This window comes from Rhineura floridana, chromosome 6, assembly GCF_030035675.1.
Source record: "Rhineura floridana isolate rRhiFlo1 chromosome 6, rRhiFlo1.hap2, whole genome shotgun sequence".
NCBI lineage: Eukaryota > Metazoa > Chordata > Lepidosauria > Squamata > Rhineuridae > Rhineura > Rhineura floridana.
In genome coordinates, this window is record NC_084485.1 from 104,931,859 (window position 1) to 104,949,480 (window position 17,622).

A 17,622-nucleotide genomic window follows, 5' to 3' on the forward strand; every position below is an offset into this window, starting at 1 on the left:
AGATGGAATCTCTGGCGTCTATTGTAGAGGCTCTACAACAAGGGGACTTTATCGCATCCATCGACCTGAAGGACGCTTACTTACACATCCCAATTTGCCCGGGTCACAGACGGTTCCTGAGATTTGCACTAGGCCACCTCCATTTTCAATACTGGGCCCTTCCATTCGGCCTCTCCTCGGCCCCCCCGAGTCTTCACCAAAGTGATGGCCACCATGCTGGCGTATCTCCGCCTCCAGGGGGTCCATATTTATGCTTATCTCGACGACCTCCTCCTCCGAGCAGGCTCCCGGGACTTGGCCAACAGGCAGATCCAGTTCACCCTAGAGGCACTACACTCTCACGGCTGGCTGATCAATGCGGAAAAGAGTCATCTACAACCAACTCAGCGCCTCCAGCACTTAGGGGCAATACTGGACACATCCCTAGCCATGTCCTTTCTGTCCCCAGACCGTATTGCTTCCATCACAGCCATGGCAAACTTACTTCTACATCGCCCCACAGCAGATGTCATGTTTCTGGCCCAGTTTCTCGGGGCAATGATCTCCACCATCCACATCGTTCCGTGGGCCCGACGTCATTCCAGACCTTTACAATGGGCTCTCCTACCCTTTCAAGCGGACATCTCCAAGTCCAACCATCGCGTAATTCCTCTGGGCCAATCTCTGATGCAATCATTCCGCTGGTGGGTATCCACAACTTCCCTTACCAAGGGGACACCGTTCCGGGACCCAACCAGAGTCCTAATCACCACGGATGCCAGTCTGTCCGGCTGGGGAGCCCATTGCAACTCCACCTTTGTCCAAGGCGTGTGGTCAACCCAGGAACTAAGTTACAACATCAACTGGCTGGAGCTCAGGGCTGCTCATCTCGCTCTAAGACACTTCCAGCCACTATTCGCTCTACAACATGTCCTAATTCGCACGGACAATGTTTGCGTGAAATCTCACATCAACAGACAAGGAGGCACAAGGTCCAGGGCTCTACAGGAGGAAGCGACACGACTCTTTGACGGGGCCGAGTCCCACCTCCTGTCATTACGAACAGAACACCTCAGCGGCACGCTAAACGTTACGGCCGACTGGCTCAGCAGGCAAACGATCCATACGGGAGAATGGAAACTTCATCCAGCTGTGTTCACCCTCCTTCAGCGGCGGTTCGGCCCCCTCTCACTGGATCTCTTCGCCTCCAGCCAAAACTGCCAACTGCCTCGTTACTTCTCAAGGTACCTAGAGACAACGGCGGAAGCAGTGGATGCGCTGACGACACCATGGCCACACGGGCTCCTGTATGCCTTCCCGCCCATATCACTCCTAGGCAGGACATTGACAAAACTCCGACTCGAACGGACACGGATTTTACTCATAGCACCCTACTGGCCTCGCAGACCCTGGTTTTCGGACCTCCTCTCGATGTCAATGGCGGCTCCCTGGACTCTTCCAATCAGGCCAGATCTTCTCTCCCAAGGACCAGTTTGGCATCCGGACCCGAACTGGCTGAGACTGACAGCCTGGCTTTTGAGCGGACACAGTTGATCTCTGCTGGTCTGTCTCAAGGGGTCATAAACACTATTTTAGCATCTCGGCGTCCGTCAACTACTCGAATCTATCAGAGTACTTGGCGTACTTTTTCCAGCTGGTGCACTTCTAAAGGTTTTTCAGCACCCCAAGCCACTGTACAGCACGTTCTACAGTTCCTACACAGAGGCATGACATTGGGACTCAGACCGAACACCCTGCGTAGACAGGCCTCCACCATCTCCTCAATTCTGTCTGTTTCTTCATCGGCAGCACCCCTAGGCACTCACCCGCTCATCAAACGCTTCTTAAGAGGAGCTACCCACCTCTCTCCAGCGGTACGTCACCACTTTCCATCCTGGAACCTCTCCAAAGTTTTGCAGGCATTACAGCGACCTCCATTTGAGCCTCTTGCCTCAGTGCCTCTAAGACTGTTGTCTTTTAAAGTCCTTTTCCTCGTGGCTATCACTTCAGCGAGGCGGATTTCGGAGTTACAGGCCCTGTCATCGGCCCGTCATCTCTGCGTATTCCATAAGGACTCTGTAGTCCTGAGGCTGGATCCATCGTTCTGTCCTAAGGTCAACTCAGTGTTCCACAGTAGCCAGGACATTGTACTTCCATCCTTTTGTCCAAAGCCGGTCCATCCCCTCGAAAAGGCCTGGCATTCGCTGGATGTTAGGAGAGCGCTCAAAGTTTACCTCTCTCGCACCCAGGATATTAGACAGACAGACGCATTATTTGTATCCTTTCATCCGAGATCTTTGGGAAAAAAGGTGTCCAAATCCACTTTGTCCTGTTGGCTTCGAGCCTGTATTTCTATTGCATATCAGTCACTTAATTTGCCAGTGCCGTCTAACATCACGGCCCATTCGACCAGGTCTGCTGCCACTACGGCGGCTTTCCTAACTAATGCTCCTCTTACAGACATATGCAGAGCGGCGGTATGGGCTACCCCTAACTCCTTTGTGAAACATTATAAGATTGATCGCTATACTTCAGCTGACGCCTCTTTCGGGAGACGTGTCCTGCAACACGTTACTTCTGATTTGTAACTTCCTAGGAATCCCTCCCTATTAGGGGGCTACATTGGTACATCCCAATCTGATGGCAGGCTACCTGTGGAAAATGGTCCCTTGGACCCACCTGAAGGGTGATTTTCACAGGTATGCCTGCCATCACGTCCCTCCCTTGTGGGGGATTTCTGGGGAAATTGGTTCAGTATTTCGTATATAGTTCAATCTATGTGCTTCGTGCTCTGTCTGATTTTCTTTACTTAAAACCTGTTCTTATGTTGCAAGTTCTATGATATTTGCTATGTATATTTTCTTTGCTGCTGGGGCTTTTGCCCTTTGGTTACTTTCAGATTACCACTTCGGACTCGTCATCATGAAGACTGGAGTGGGAGGGGCTCGAGCCCCAGGTTTTAACTCTAGTGCATTCTTGCCTTCGGACGCTAGATGGCAGTACTACCCAATCTGATGGCAGGCATACCTGTGAAAATCACCCTTCAGGTGGGTCCAAGGGACCATTCTTTCAACTGTAAGTCAATTACAGCAATAACTGCTAATATTCCACATATCACTTAGTTTTGTTGTCGGAGCTATACATTGGTTTGTAACAATATTTCACATTTGCTATTGAGATCCATATTTGGATGTGCTTGTCTGTAATGCATATTTTATTATATTTCAACGCTCAGTGCAAGTCGCTACCATAGTTTGTTCTCTTCACATCAGTCAAGCTTTTTGAATGGATGCCTATTAACTTGTGTCTGCATTGGAACTTTGGCTGTACATGCTATTTTTTCCTTTGTGGTAAAAAAAAAATCACACTTTTATACAAATACACATCCGTCAAAGGAGAAAACCCCCCACCAACTTTATTGAATGCAATCCATTGAACTTGAAGTGTAGTTAAATCCTGTTGATTTATAGGACTTAAGAACATCTAATCTTTTTTGGATTGCTACCAGTATGTTCAGTTAATAAACTGTCACAGTTTATAAATCCAGAGTGACTTCCCAAGTGCTAGTAGAATTCTAGATTCTATCTGAACCATTAGAGTGATATTTAGCAGCCTGAAATTCAAGGTGTAATTTCAATCCAAGTATTCTAGCATTATTCAGTTCTAGGCAAGTGAGTGGGGGGATTACATTCAGTCACCAATAGATTTAATTCTGCATTCTCCATGTTGTAAATGACATAGGCTTTAGCATTTCAAATACACAGTTTTATGTTAACATTGTCTCAAATGCCAAAATTCACTGTCTTTGTGTTTTCTGTTTTGTATAGCCTTGATAATCAAAACTAGACACTTAATGATAATTTTTATTTCCTATTTGTGATTTTAATTTATTTTGTTAAACGACTGCTCAGGTTGAAATAAACTTAAAGCGTTATCCAACTCCATATCCAGAAGATTTAAAGAATATGGTGAAATCTGTTCAAAATCTGGTGGGTAAATCTAGCCATGGAGTGAGGCCTGAGAATGCAACACCAACTGCCAGTGCAGAGCATGCCGTGAAAGACAAATATGAGCACAAGTGGCCAATGACAACAAAGGATATATCAGTGGAGGTAACAAGTGCAATGTTATTTAAACAAATCAGAGCTTATATTAAGATCAGTGCAATATAGATCTCTTTGTTCAGATTGTTGTGTACAAGCATAAGTAGGCTGATATCTAACCCTTGTCCTTCCTACCTATCCCCATTAGATACCATGTTCACTTTTAAATATTGCCACTCTGATTTTTTTTATTGTTGGACCAAATATCAAGTAGTTCTGATACTATGCAGAACAAAATTGTTATTTCCAACATTCTCTGGTGTTCCTTTCTGTGGCATACTCTAAATACAAATACAGCAAGTCCTCCGGAAGCAACAGAACTTGGTGATGTTCCACTGTACTCAGGAAGAATTGTACAAGAAAAAGAATTGCTGCCCTCGTGTAAACATCAAGTCCCATCACCTACAGGGGGATTTGCTGTATTTCCATTCAAAGTGTGGTGGCAAGAAGCCCCATTTATGAGCTGCTCCAGGCTGTGGGCAACTAGATGTCCTATTTTTAGAAGCTTAAATGTTTTTTTTAAGAGGAATGGACTTTTAAAACTTCTTTATTATTTTTAAAAAGTATGCTTTGAGGATTTTCCAGAAATGTGACAGGGCAGACATAGCTCCATTCCCATGCAGAACTGGCACTGACTGCATTTTAATGGATCCATTCATCACTAGTCAGCCGGGTTTGTACAGGAGGCAGAGCATGGTGGTGCAGGAAATAAAGCACTGGATGTTGACAGTTGGGTGCCCCAGTTCGAGACACATACCTCCGCCAGTATCTTATAACAAATTAACCAGTGTTTGTCCTTGTGATAATATTTCTTTATTTCAACCATTTATATACCATTTCAAACCTTATGACTTTAAACAGTATACAGTAAGGTTGAAATGATACAATAAAATTATAACTAACAATAAAATCAGAAAATTTACTTTAAAAGCATACTGAATCCGAAAAGGTCTTCATTAGGCATCAGGGAGGAAGCTTAGCTCTGTGCTTAGTGTTCACAAGTGTTTTGCCCTGGACAAATCTTCTCTGCCTGTTTTTAGTATTCTTAAAAGTAAGCTTACTTGTTGTGACTTTGGTTATACCGTGGCACAATTTTAAAAATTGTTACTTTAAATAATTCATGTTTATGTTCAGGATACTTAAATGCTTTACAGAAATACTAGAATTATTGAATTGTTTGAGGTTTCATGGAAGAAAGCATATTAAGTTTAGAAACAGTATGCTATTGAACTTCTAAGTCTTCCCATTTTAAGCAAAGCATTTTACTCTTAACTTATAAATATGGCACATTGTTGAGAATGTAGGCTTCAGATTGAGAAAATAAAGCTGTCTGATGCCCAATCAGGAAGACAGAGAAAATACAGAAGCTCACAGGTATAACTATAAATCCAAACAGACTTGAAAATATTACAGTTTGAAGATGCTGTGAAAATATTATTGTGTAATTAGTTTGCAACTGTAGGGCAGAATTGGACTGTTTTGGCAAAATGCTGTTTTGGCAAAATGTTACTTAATTCCTCATAGGCATGGCTGGCGTGTTGTGTTTAGGTTGTTGGTCACATGTTGTGGAGACCTGTCATAGATGTATGTGATGATACCTGTATATGCATGTTTATTACTGCTCTTTATGGTACATTGTGAGTCATGGGAGGGGGAGTGAGATGAATGTCGGTGGTTGCAGCATGTGATTGGCTGAGAGAATGTGGGACGGCTGTTTCTATTTGACAGTCTGACAAGGAACGGACTTAAGAGTTCAGGTTATGAGAAGATAGGCTGTGTTTATGAGTGGCAGAATTTGAGGGAGATATGTAGAATAGGGCTTAGTGTTATAGATAGTGAAGGACTAGGTTATAGCTAGAATAGTGTAGGAATTAAGGACTTCTTATATTACTATATTCATCTACTGTATTAATAAACATCTGTTTGGTTTTCATCATTCCATGCCTGATTTTAGTTACTCTGCAGAAGGAGTATATATAATATAACAATAAAGTTTACACGCACAGCCTGACATTCCTAAGATGTATTTGAACCTATGGTAAAGGTCCTGGTGACAGCGAAACTAGTGGTGGTTAGAAGGTGTTACCTGTTGAGGGTAAAGGACTGGATAATCAGAGTATTGTCCTTTAAAGTGAGCAGGGACACTACAATGTGCCCCCCTAAAACACACATGCACACTGCCATTAGTAGCAGTGAAGTGCATAGGTTTTTCACCATGCACTATCACTATCCACAGTTCCCATTTTTGCAGTCTTAGCTAGGTAACAAAAAAAGGATATTTATTGAGCCCCTGTCCAGTAGTGGCTGGTGTGCTGGGTTCAGCATGAAAGGTTTTAGGTTGTACAGGCCTGCAGTATGATATTTTTGCACACCATCTCAATGTTATGAAACTCTGCTACCTGACGTCTCCAGGGTGAATAAGATTCTTTGTTCTACACTTTGTTCCAACCATTGGTCCTACCTCAGGTGGTTCAGTTCTTACCAGTAGTAATTTTGATTGTTTGTTTTATTCCACCCAGACTGGCCTCCATGTTACATACCTTGGTAACCTTTACATTGGACTGTTTCAGTGTGCTCTAAAGAGTGTTCAGAAACTACAGCTGGTCCAGCATATCTTGGGCAAGGTTGCTGAGCTTGCTGCAGCTGAAGAGAACACAACACCTGCTCTCAAGAATTGCACTGGTTACCACTGTATTTCCAGTCACAGTTTAAAGTGTTGGTTATGATTTTTAAGGCCCTTGACTCTTTCTATTTAAGGGAATGTCCCTACCCATACCCTGAGATCTGCCAGAAAGGCTTGATGTTAGGTACCCAAACCATCTAAGTATAGCATTATGTTCTTAGGCTTTGTGATGCCACACTCCTTGTGGAACTCCCTGTCAAGGGAGGTCCAGCTTGCTCTAATTGTCGGGAAATGATAAGAGCTTCTTTTTAAGAAGGTTTTAAAACTCAAGACTGCATAGGTTTTCTGCAATCTTTAAATGCTTTAAAATGACTGTAGAGCTTTATTTTTTAAAACGGATGTTCTATTTTGTTGGTTTATTCTTTGGGTTCAATAATGTGTTATTTTGTTATTCCTTTTCTATTTGATAAATCTATATTTATGCTTGCAAGTAAACATGTTTTGTTCAGAAAGTGGAATTGAAATATAAATAATGAACTAAATATAATTTATTTCAGCCAAAGAGCATGGCTTGCTTCTCTTCTTTATCACTGCCTTTACTTTGGGTTAATTGCCAGAAATAATGCCCCCATCAACATATTACTTCAAGATTAAACACATTTCCATACATAAAATATTTGCGAGTCAGTACTCTACTTGCCATCTTTTTCAAGTGGCAAAATGGAGTATCTAAGAGAAAAAGTGTGAGTTGGAGCACCAGCTTGCTGACTGAACTGACAGGCTTGTAGGCCTACTTAAAGTAAGTTGTTTTAATTTGCCCTGAGTTTTCTGTTTTGTTCCTCATTGCTCTTCTGCTGCTGTTTGCATGTACGTACTACAAATGCAGCAAGTACAGCACAGGAACAAGTAATGGACAAGAACAGGTTAAAGCAAATATAGTTAAAGGGGAAGTGCTATGCTTTGCATGCATAAGTTCCCACATTACATTGCTACAATTTCCAGTTAAAAGAATTTGTGTAACAGGGCTGAGAGAGATCTCAGATTCTGTTTCCTTTAAGTCAGCCTTTCCCAACCAGTGTGCCTCCAGATGTTGTTGGACCCCAATTCCCATATTTCCTGACCATTGGCAATGCTGGCTGAGGCTGATGGGAGTTGTGGTCCAGCAACATCTGGAGGCACACTGGTTGGGAAAGGCTGCTTTAAGTAATACCTTCAGTGGGTTTTTAAAAATTTATATATATCACTTTTGGGCCCAAAGCCCCCCACCCCCAAAGCAGTAAACAGCATTATTAATACAATAAAGGTACAATACATACAGTAAGTATTTACGTATTGCATTGCATTCAAAATAATATAAAATAGCAAAATCACAACATACCTGCTAGTGACCTACCTATATAGTAAAATGGCCAAAATATGGTGGTGATTGACTAACCTAGCACTGTCTCGCTTAACCCAGTCACCACCTTTCACTTCAGCTTTTCTGTCATTTTCTCCTCTCACTACACACTACATCATCTCACTAAAGCAGACCCCCCATGTTTAGTTCATTGACCCACTTACTGCCCTACTATAGAACCCTGACAATCCAATTTCCCCACAATATTCTGCAGGAGATTTTAAAATGAATAAATTATAATATGCAACACCACCTACCAATCAATGCTGGATATGCATTCATGAGGTGCATTCATGTTGTCACCACAGGTGCACCTTCCCAGCATTCTATCTCCTACTTGGAAGTCAGGTTAACTTACATTACCCTTGGCCCCAGCTGCTCCAGTCTCTTATTCAGAAGATAGACTGATGGATTGTTTTATAAAATCTATTGCCTGCTTTAGGTATCATGGGAAGAAAGATAGGATAGAAATTAAGCCAATAAATAACTATCCTTTTGGGGGGAAACACAGGGAGAGCACACCCTTTTAATGTAAAAGGTTCCAGAATAAATCCTTAGTATTTTCAATACAACGGCAAAGGGATGGGGGAATGGAAAACATCATTATGTTCTTATAAATTGTCACTTTTAATGTGAAATATCCATTTATACTTTCAGTTGAAATATCTAATTTTGAAACTATAATAACTTTAAAAAATCAAGCATTCAATTTCCTTTTCATTATATTTTTTAAAAAATATCCATCAATATTATTATTGTTGTTGTTGTTGTTGTTATACAATTCTGTGACATTTAAATCACATTTGGCTGGTCACTCTTTGTGCTTGGAAGTTCTATAGTTCCATGTTTCTGATAAAATTTGGTTGTTAAAATTTGTTAAGTATCACTTGCTGGGTTATCTTGTTCCCCAATATTCTTGCATTTTACAGGACCCTTTTGTACATGCTGTTAATGATATGAGGATAGGAGAACTTCGGCCTTCAATGACTGAAGCACCATTGTACCAGCCTAAACTTGTTCTGTTGGGGAAAGAAAAAAAAGGTACTGGGTCACTTTACAGAAGAAAAATACTGTGCTTGACATTATCCTCTTTTTTAGAAAGTGATCAGAATCAATTTGGGAATTATTTTCAATGCCAAAAGATACATCTGTGTCTGTATTTGTCTCTCTTCCCCAACCCCATTTTTCATTGGCCTAAAAGTCAGTATCATGATTTAGATATGGGAAATGCTATGGAAGAAGGTGAATAAATACCTCCTTCCTTCCTAATTGCTCCTGCTCTGGCAAAAGTGGAACTCCTTGCGTTTGTTTTAAAGTTTTATTTTAAAATGTTGGAAGATCTAATCTCCCATGTGCCATTTGGTTTGGTCCTGAGTGTTGGATATAGTGAAACTACAGACAGCACAAGGGAGGCGTCATTATGGCATGATATTGCAAAAGGATACACTTGGGGGGCCATATCATAGTGCTATAGATCAGCAGTAGCCAAATTGGGGGGGGGAGGTGGAGTTCAGGATACTAGTAATTTGGCCATTTTCATAGGTGGTATGGGAAAGGTGAAAATGTATTTTTTAAAAATACCAAAAAAAAATCCACCTCACAGGGCACATTGTTCATAAGAATGATAGTAAAGCAATATATCTACCATAAGACAACCAATGATTATAGGCTGATATGGGTAGATGGCATAACCTTTTATTGAAGCTGTCCCCGATGGCTGAAGATGTAGAAAAAGGAATAAGGTATTGCTGTACAACTGTCATTAGGCTTCTTTGTACAACCCAGCAATCAGTCAATGACTGGCTAAATTTTTTAGACTAATTACAGCAGCTGTTTTCTATGTATATCTGTTCAATCTTCTATTTAACCATGAGATTTCAATTTCATATTTTTTCTGTTTTTCAGAATCAACAGATGAGTCTGAAGCAGACAAAGTTCACTGCATGAATAACAGTGTTTCTTCTGGCACCTATTCAGACTATTCACCTTCACAGGCTTCTTCAGGGTCTTCTAATGCTCGTGTTAAAATGGGCTCCTTGCAGACTACAGCTAAAGATGCAGTGAATAATTCTTTGTGGGGTAACAGGTGTGTTTACTTAGTATATCCCACTTGTAATGCCAAAACTAACTATAAATACACATCAGACAGCCAAAAGTGTAAAGAGATTAAATAAGGGGAACAAAAAAAGCATAAAGAAATCAATGAATCTCCCTTTCTTTTTTTTCAAAACAGGCCCCAAACACCCCCAAAGCACCACAGTTGAAAGGTCTTTGTTTTTCTTTAAATACTTACATAAAAGTGCTTTGCTTGCTCACACTGCCAGCAGTTTCTGTGACACCCATGTGACTATATGACATTGCATTCCGGGAAGTGCTGCCAGACTGGTAGCCATTGTACAGAGAACTTTGGGCTGCTACAAGTGTGTGCAAGGCTTTTAAGGAGTCTAGCCTTGTATGCATTTGGAGCAATCTGGCAGACATCACATTGGCACTGCTGCAAGCAGGTGTGACCAGGCCCGGTGCCAGTGGGCAGCCAGCTTGAGTACTGGCTGAGGGCCCTCTCCTTATAGGCTGGGAGCGTGGAGCTCCCACTCTGCGAACCAGCAACACAGCAGGTAGGTGGGGCAGGTGGGCCTATTTATGCCCACACTCCCTGCATGGGGAGAGGATGTTAGGAAGCGTGATGATGCAGGCCTGGGGAAGTCTGATGCGCTAGGGCCCAGTCATGCCTGGTGCCAGTCCTGGGCTGGTACTTTTCCTTAACCATTTTAAGTATATGCCATCTTGTACAGTGAAAATAGGTAAGCGGCTCAGCTCCCCCATCCCTCAGCAGTAGTAGAAGGAGAAGAGTAGAGCAGCCGGGGGGCACATAAGTAGGGATGTAAGAAGGCAGCAATTTCTGTTCCAGCCTATATTCCAACAGTCCCTGTCAGCACCATTTCCATTCTGATGCAGCTTGGCTTCTGTCAGAAACTATGTTATTCATCTCTGCTATGGCCAATTTAACATAATTAATTATGGAATTAATTGCATCATTAATTACAGAATACCACATCATTCTTTTCTATGCAAAACCATTCATTTCAGTGCAAAGGAAATATCAGAAATTTGTGGAATTAAAAAAAAAGTAGCAAATGCAGGAATACCCCGTTATGCGGACCTTCATTTTACAGACACTCGCGAGTACGGACATATTTACAGTAGCACCATTCCCCCTATTTACATACGCTCGCTTCGCAAGAATGGACACTTAACAGCATGACACCCCGCCCTAATTTGTATCTATAATTGTAGATTATAGAGCATCCCCGCCATAAGGTGAAAACGGAATGTCAGAGGAAACAAAAGACAGGCGAGTACAAAGGAGGAGAGGAAGGAGGAAGTGCTAGTAGGATTCAACCTTTAGGTCAGGAAAGGAAGGTGGGAAAAAGGAGCACGTGCACCCATGATCCAAAAGCGTGGTGACGTATGCAGCCTGTGGTGGCACAGACAGCCAATCAGGAAACGCAGCGGAGAATTTTGAACAAGCAAAGGTTACTTAGTGAGGCAGGGAAAACAAAAAACATCAAGCACCAACTGCTTTGGGGTTATGGCATTGTCTCGTGTGCCTGCGCGCTCCCTTGCGCTGGCAAACCTGGAGTGAAAAGGGTGGAAAAGCCCGATGAGAAACAAGGAGTAATGAGTGTGCCCCACAAAGAGTCATTTAGCTAGGTTCAATTGCATTTATTTATCTTTAACGGTGGCTGCGGCGAGTCCCCCGTCGCTTTTGGGTGGGAGGCACCTGAGGGCTCTGTTTGCCTTCTCCATTGGTCGCAGATCGGGAGGAAAGGGAGAGACACAAAACAGCAGAGGATTCCGCCATGTTCCCAGAAAGTGGGGTTTAAAATAAACCTCCCCGTGCTTCCTCAGAAACAAAGAGGTAGTGCTTCACTTTAAGTACATTTTTGGTTTACGTACTTGCTCTGGACCCATTGCATATGTTAATGCGAGGTATTCCTGTACTGATTGCTTGCCTGATTTCCACTCTTGACCATAAACAACATGCAAACTGCAGCAATTTCTGCTCCCATGTCTGCTTAGAGCAGAATTGTCCACCATCCCCACCCACCAAGCACCTGGTTTAGGATGGTGGGGGGGCTCAAACCTAGCAGCACTTCTGCAGAAAGTCCCTTATTTGGAGAGAGTGGAAGGGCGTCTTTTTACATATTTGTATCAAGTCTAGAGGAATTATGTCTGGTGGCTGGAAATGAGTCTGTCCAGAATTCAAGTCTATTTGCAAACTTCCGGAGTGGGTCACAATAGTTGAATAGCATCTCAACCACCTTACCCATTTTCCAACTGCATTTTTCAGCTGACAAGAATGAAAGAGGCGTAAAATGATTGTGTCACCTAGATTTTCTGTATTATCCTATAGAGGCAAATTTATCCTATCATACATAGAATAAATTAATTTTCAAAGATACCTTGACCTTGTTTGCAGGTTCAAGGCTATGTGCTTATTATCTTTCATTAGAGTACACATATTTATTCCAGAATTTCTTTGGAGACAGATTATTAGATTTATGCAAAGCCATTCTATATACATGTAAATTGGGATATTATTCTTTTGATTTCTCTCTCTATCTCTCAGTCTTTCTTGAAGACTGCTTGTAAAAATGTTGATTGCAAACAGATATTTGGATGGGAAACAATCCAGTCAAGGTGAAGAATGCTTAAGTTCCATTGGTACCAAAGGAAGAGTTAAGCACTTCAGTACAATTTAAAGAGCTTCATCTTGGCTTGATTGTATCCCTTCTAATATATGTCCAAAATATTTTCTGTGTTTTTTTAAGATTGAAGCAAATAATCTAAATTTTTGGGAATAGACTGGTCAAATGAAATATGGTTTTATCCAGTTGTGGCGTCCCACCTACGCAGTGGACTTTTGCTCATGCAAATGGGGCTTCCCCTCCTCTCTTCCCATCTGTAGCTCCCTGCACACAACCCAAGTCTGCTCTGGATGGTTGGTGGACTCCCCTCCAAAGCAGATTAGGAGCACACGGGGGGCTGCAGGGGAGAGGAGAGGAAAATGAACATTTAAACTAATGTTAACTTTAAGGTTTAAAAGTTCTGTAACCATCTTGTTAAAAGGATAAATGTGAGGGTGAAAGGAATCTAAAATTAGCTTATATGCTGATGATAGATATATTGCTAACTTTAAAGGACCTATGAAAGTCTATTAAACTTGAATGAAAGAGGTTCACATTAGTTGCAGGGCTAAAATTCAATAAAGATAAAACTAAACTAGTTGGGATTCATATTAGGAAATCAGAAAATTAATGCGTGACTGCCACGCCAACCATATCCTGCCAGTCCCAAGGACTGTCAGAACCCAGGGTGTCTTCTTTACTGTCTCCTTGTCTATCTCCTGTCTTGTTTTTCTTCCTCCCAGTCTCTTTCTCCAGTGAGCCTTAGGACACCCCCAAGTTGGTATTGTCTTCCTCTTCCTTTGTTTGAGGCAGGAAAGAGTTAACACTCCAAAGGACTACCATCTCAACCCCTCCCATGGAGCGTCAGTTCATTTTCCTGCCTTTTTTGAGCAGTACTGTATTCACTTTGCTCTTCTGTCTGGATGTTGTTATGAGTGGCTTGATGATGATTGAAATGTAATGAAATGTGCTAATGAATGTGTGTGTGTGTGTGTGTGTGTGTGTGTGAGAGAGAGAGAGAGAGAGAGAGAGAGAGAGAGAGAGAGAGGGAGAGAGAGAGAGAGAGAGAGGCTGTGGAGAGTCTATTGTAACCATTGGTCACTCATTCCTTTCTACAAGTTCTTATTAGTAACTGGTTCTCCAATAGTTAGTAATTTAATTAGACATTATAAATTAATTCTGTGTTAGCCATGATGAATGTTGTGGGTAGTTTTAACTGATTTGAAATGGGGGGGAGCCTAAAAAGAAAGAAAAAGAAAACTGATTCCTGCTAGTGGCAAAATGCTTAAGGATCAAATAAAGATTGCTTCAAAACAGGCCAAACAGACAAAAATGCTGAGAAAGCAGCAAGAGCACTGGAGCAGTGAACCGCTCAGGAAAGCAACCGGCTGAAAGAAAAAGACCGTTGAAAACATAGGCTGCTGTGGTGTGCAAAAGGACAGTCGCCATTTTGAGCCCCAGAGCACTGATCTTATGGTGATGTGTGGCCTGTTGACTCCTGCGATAGCAGAGAAAGTGGCCAGTGATGCAAATAGGAGCCTAACAAGCCCTGCAACCACAATGGTAGCAGAGCAATCGGGCAGGAATGTTACCAAAGCAAAGGGGGGGGGAAATAAGGTGTTGGTCTTACTGATTGCACTACTAGAGCACAGAAGAACAGTTTATGTGGAAGAGCAAAACCAGCAGTGGATGGCAACACATGATAAGATGCTGTGTGAGGATGAAAGGGTTCCTGATGCGCTTCCAGACCCAGAAATCTTTTTTTGTTCAGATTCTAGTGAGGAAGAGGAGTTCATTGGATTTAACATTCAGCAGCCTGCCGTTTTAAAGAGCTGTTCAGATAATGTTGGTTTGAGTTTTGCTGCCAGCTCTGGTAAAAACCAGCAACAGCAGCATAGAGAGTTAGAAAAGAATAATACTGTGGACTCTGATGCCACCTCCTGTCATAATCAGGAACTTCAGCAGGTGGAATCTTTTACCTTAACCCTGATGCATTAAGGGCTTATCTTCACAGGAGCCTGACTTGGTATGAAAGAAGCTGCTTTTACCATCGCAATAGCTTTTCAAGGTCCACACTTCTTGCTCAATGGTAGCTTCCAATCTGCTGTTTTCCTTTCACACAAGTAGGCGTTCCTCTGGAAAGGTTTCGTATTGCTGTTTCGTTGTGGCCCCGCCCCCAATTTTACATGTTTATTCCCTCTGGAGTATTGATATTGCTAATGGAGCAGGCTTTGGGGTGCAAAATAGTTTTGACACAAAACTATATGAAAGTAATTAGAGAGGGGAGTGAGTGAAAGGCAAAGCAGGCAGCGGCTGCGGCAGCTTTTGTGGGGGCAGAGAGAGAGGGAGCAGGTGATGGGACATAAGAGAGCCCGCCCACTAGAAAAACATTGAAGCAAAGCGCCTAGACGGAGGAGTGCAACAAAGCTGAGATGGTTTTTCCTTTCCTTTTCGCATTATAATTGGATTGGGTTGATACAGATTTAAATGGGGAAACTGCGTCATAGCTTCTGCTTGCCTGCGACGTCTTGTGAACCAAGCGAATTACAAAGGGGTGCAGGTAGCACCAGACACACTAAATTGCTGTGTGGATGAGCCCTAAGTCACATTAGAAGAGTTCTGAAGGCTGATACTTTGGTAGAGCTAGCAGCATTTTTTCAAGTAGTTCCCATGCAAGCTCAACTAATGTCAAATATAGCTCACTCAGCCGTGAATAATCAAATAAATTCTGTTCTATTGCAGCAGATTTCTTCTATGGGTCAGTCAGCTAATACTACTGAGCTGCAAGTGATTCAGCAAGGACAAACAAATGTGTCACCAGACCCACATGATGTTTCAAGAGGTAGAGTGCATAGGTTGCTGGAAGTACAGAGGGCTATAAGACAAAACACTGAGGTACAACAGTGGAGATTAAAGAGAAAAAGAAGGCAATGCCAGTAGCAAATCAAAGAAGGGATGACTGGCATCCTTTTAATCGTTACCAGCCATACCGGACTTACTGTCCTTCATGATTCAGCAGAAGAGGGTGAGATTACCATTCTAATAGGGGAACTCCAAACATCTTCAAGTTCCTTTAATAGATCACTTGTGAGCAGCTCTAAGATGGTGGACAAAATACTGCAATATTCGCAGGAGTGTACCTCTGAAGAATCCACCAAAGGAGGTGGTAACAACAGATGTGAGCCTAAAGGGGTGGAGTGCTCACTGCAGGAGTGAGATTGTTCAAGGAGTGTGGTCTCCTCGGGAAGTAAAGCATAAACTTGATGAAGTTGAAGACTGCAAGACTGGCCCTGCAATACTTCATGCCTCTACTTTTCCTCAGTCAAGTAACACTGAGGACCAACAGCAATTCTGTGAAGGCATTTATCAGTTGTCAAGAAGGAATGAAATATTGGCATCTCCATCAGGAAGCATCAAAACTGTTGGCCTGGGCAGAGAGGTCCTTGAAGTCCCTAATAGCAGAGTACATCTGAGCGGTGGACAATGTACAAGCAGACTGGCTGAGCCCACAGGAAGTGATGCCAGGACAGTGGCAATGTCACAAGGAGATGTTCAAGTTGATTTGCAGATGGTTCAGGAGAATGGATGTGGATCTATTTACATCAGATGTTAATCATCAACTTCAGAGGTACTACACAAGGTACCCATCATTGGTAGCAGGAGGAGCAGATGTGTTGAATTCTCCATGGCCGTCAGGAATACTTTACACCTTTCCAGCAATTCCTCTGTTGGCTCAAGTACTGAAGAAGGTGAGGCTAGAGAGGTCAAATGTCATTCTGCTCTTCCCATATTGTCCGAAGATGCGTGGTTTTTGGAACTTATCAAAATAGCAGTGGGGCCTCCATGGGCTCTTTGTCCAGATGTGCTACCACAGGGACCTCTAGTGCATCCCAATCTGGAGTGGTTGAACTTAACCACTTGGAAGCTGAGCAGAGAAAGTTGTTAAGAGCAGATTTGCCATCAGAAGTGATTAAAACTATATTGGCTTCCTGTAGACCTTCAATAATAAGGAACTTTCAGTACACCTGACTGCCTTTCTATGCTGGTGTAATAAAAAATATGTCCGGCTTCAAAAGAAGAGCATCACTGAACTGTTACCTTTTTTACAAGATGGTCTGAAGCAGGGATTGAAGCCAAATATGCTGTGCAGGCAAGTGTCAGCATTGGCAACAGTGCTTTCTAAGTCCCCTTCTGAGTCTCTTAGTGCTCATCCAAACAGTTGGATGAAACTGTTAAGCGGAGTGGTTTTATCTTCTATGCCTGTTCCGCATTGTTTCCCAATGCAGTGGGATTTGCATAAAGTGTTGACAGCACTTCAAAACCCGCTTTTTGAACCATTGGCATCTGCTACTCTACAAATACTGTCTTATAATATCAGAATTGGGAGCAATGTCTATGGTGAAACATCTTTGTGTATTTCACAAAGACATAGTGATACTTCAAACTGATCATGCTTGCATTCGAAAAGTTAATACAACTTTCCACCATCAGTAAGAATTAGTTTTATTAACCTTCTGCCCTTCACCAACACATGCTCTTGTATGCACATGGCATTCTTTAGATGTGCAAAAAGCACTTAAAAGTATACATTAATAGAACTTGGTCAGTCAGGCAAACCGATTATTTATTTAGCTTTGGAACATCCCACTTGGGGGTGTGCTAGTGCCCACTGGAGAAGGAACAATTTTACTCAACAGAAGGATGCTTCTCAGGGGACACTAGGACACCACCAAGGCTCACCCTGGGATGAAAAGTAAGAGAAAGTAGATGGAGGTTTGAGGGTCAGGACTCTATAGATTTTTTTTAATCTTATAAAAAATAAGGTTTATG

General features: G+C 42.3%; 1 protein-coding gene across 1 annotated transcript in view; it reads left to right on the forward strand.

The window, feature by feature from the left end:
* The window catches only part of LRRC7 (leucine rich repeat containing 7), a 436,741-nt gene that overhangs the window by 337,829 nt on the left and 81,290 nt on the right, over positions 1-17,622 (forward strand). The window contains exons 18-20 of the mRNA XM_061633412.1: positions 3,891-4,091; positions 9,034-9,145; positions 10,010-10,190. Of these exons, the coding sequence (XP_061489396.1) occupies positions 3,891-4,091; positions 9,034-9,145; positions 10,010-10,190 (494 nt within the window). The remainder of the gene's footprint in view (positions 1-3,890; positions 4,092-9,033; positions 9,146-10,009; positions 10,191-17,622) is intronic.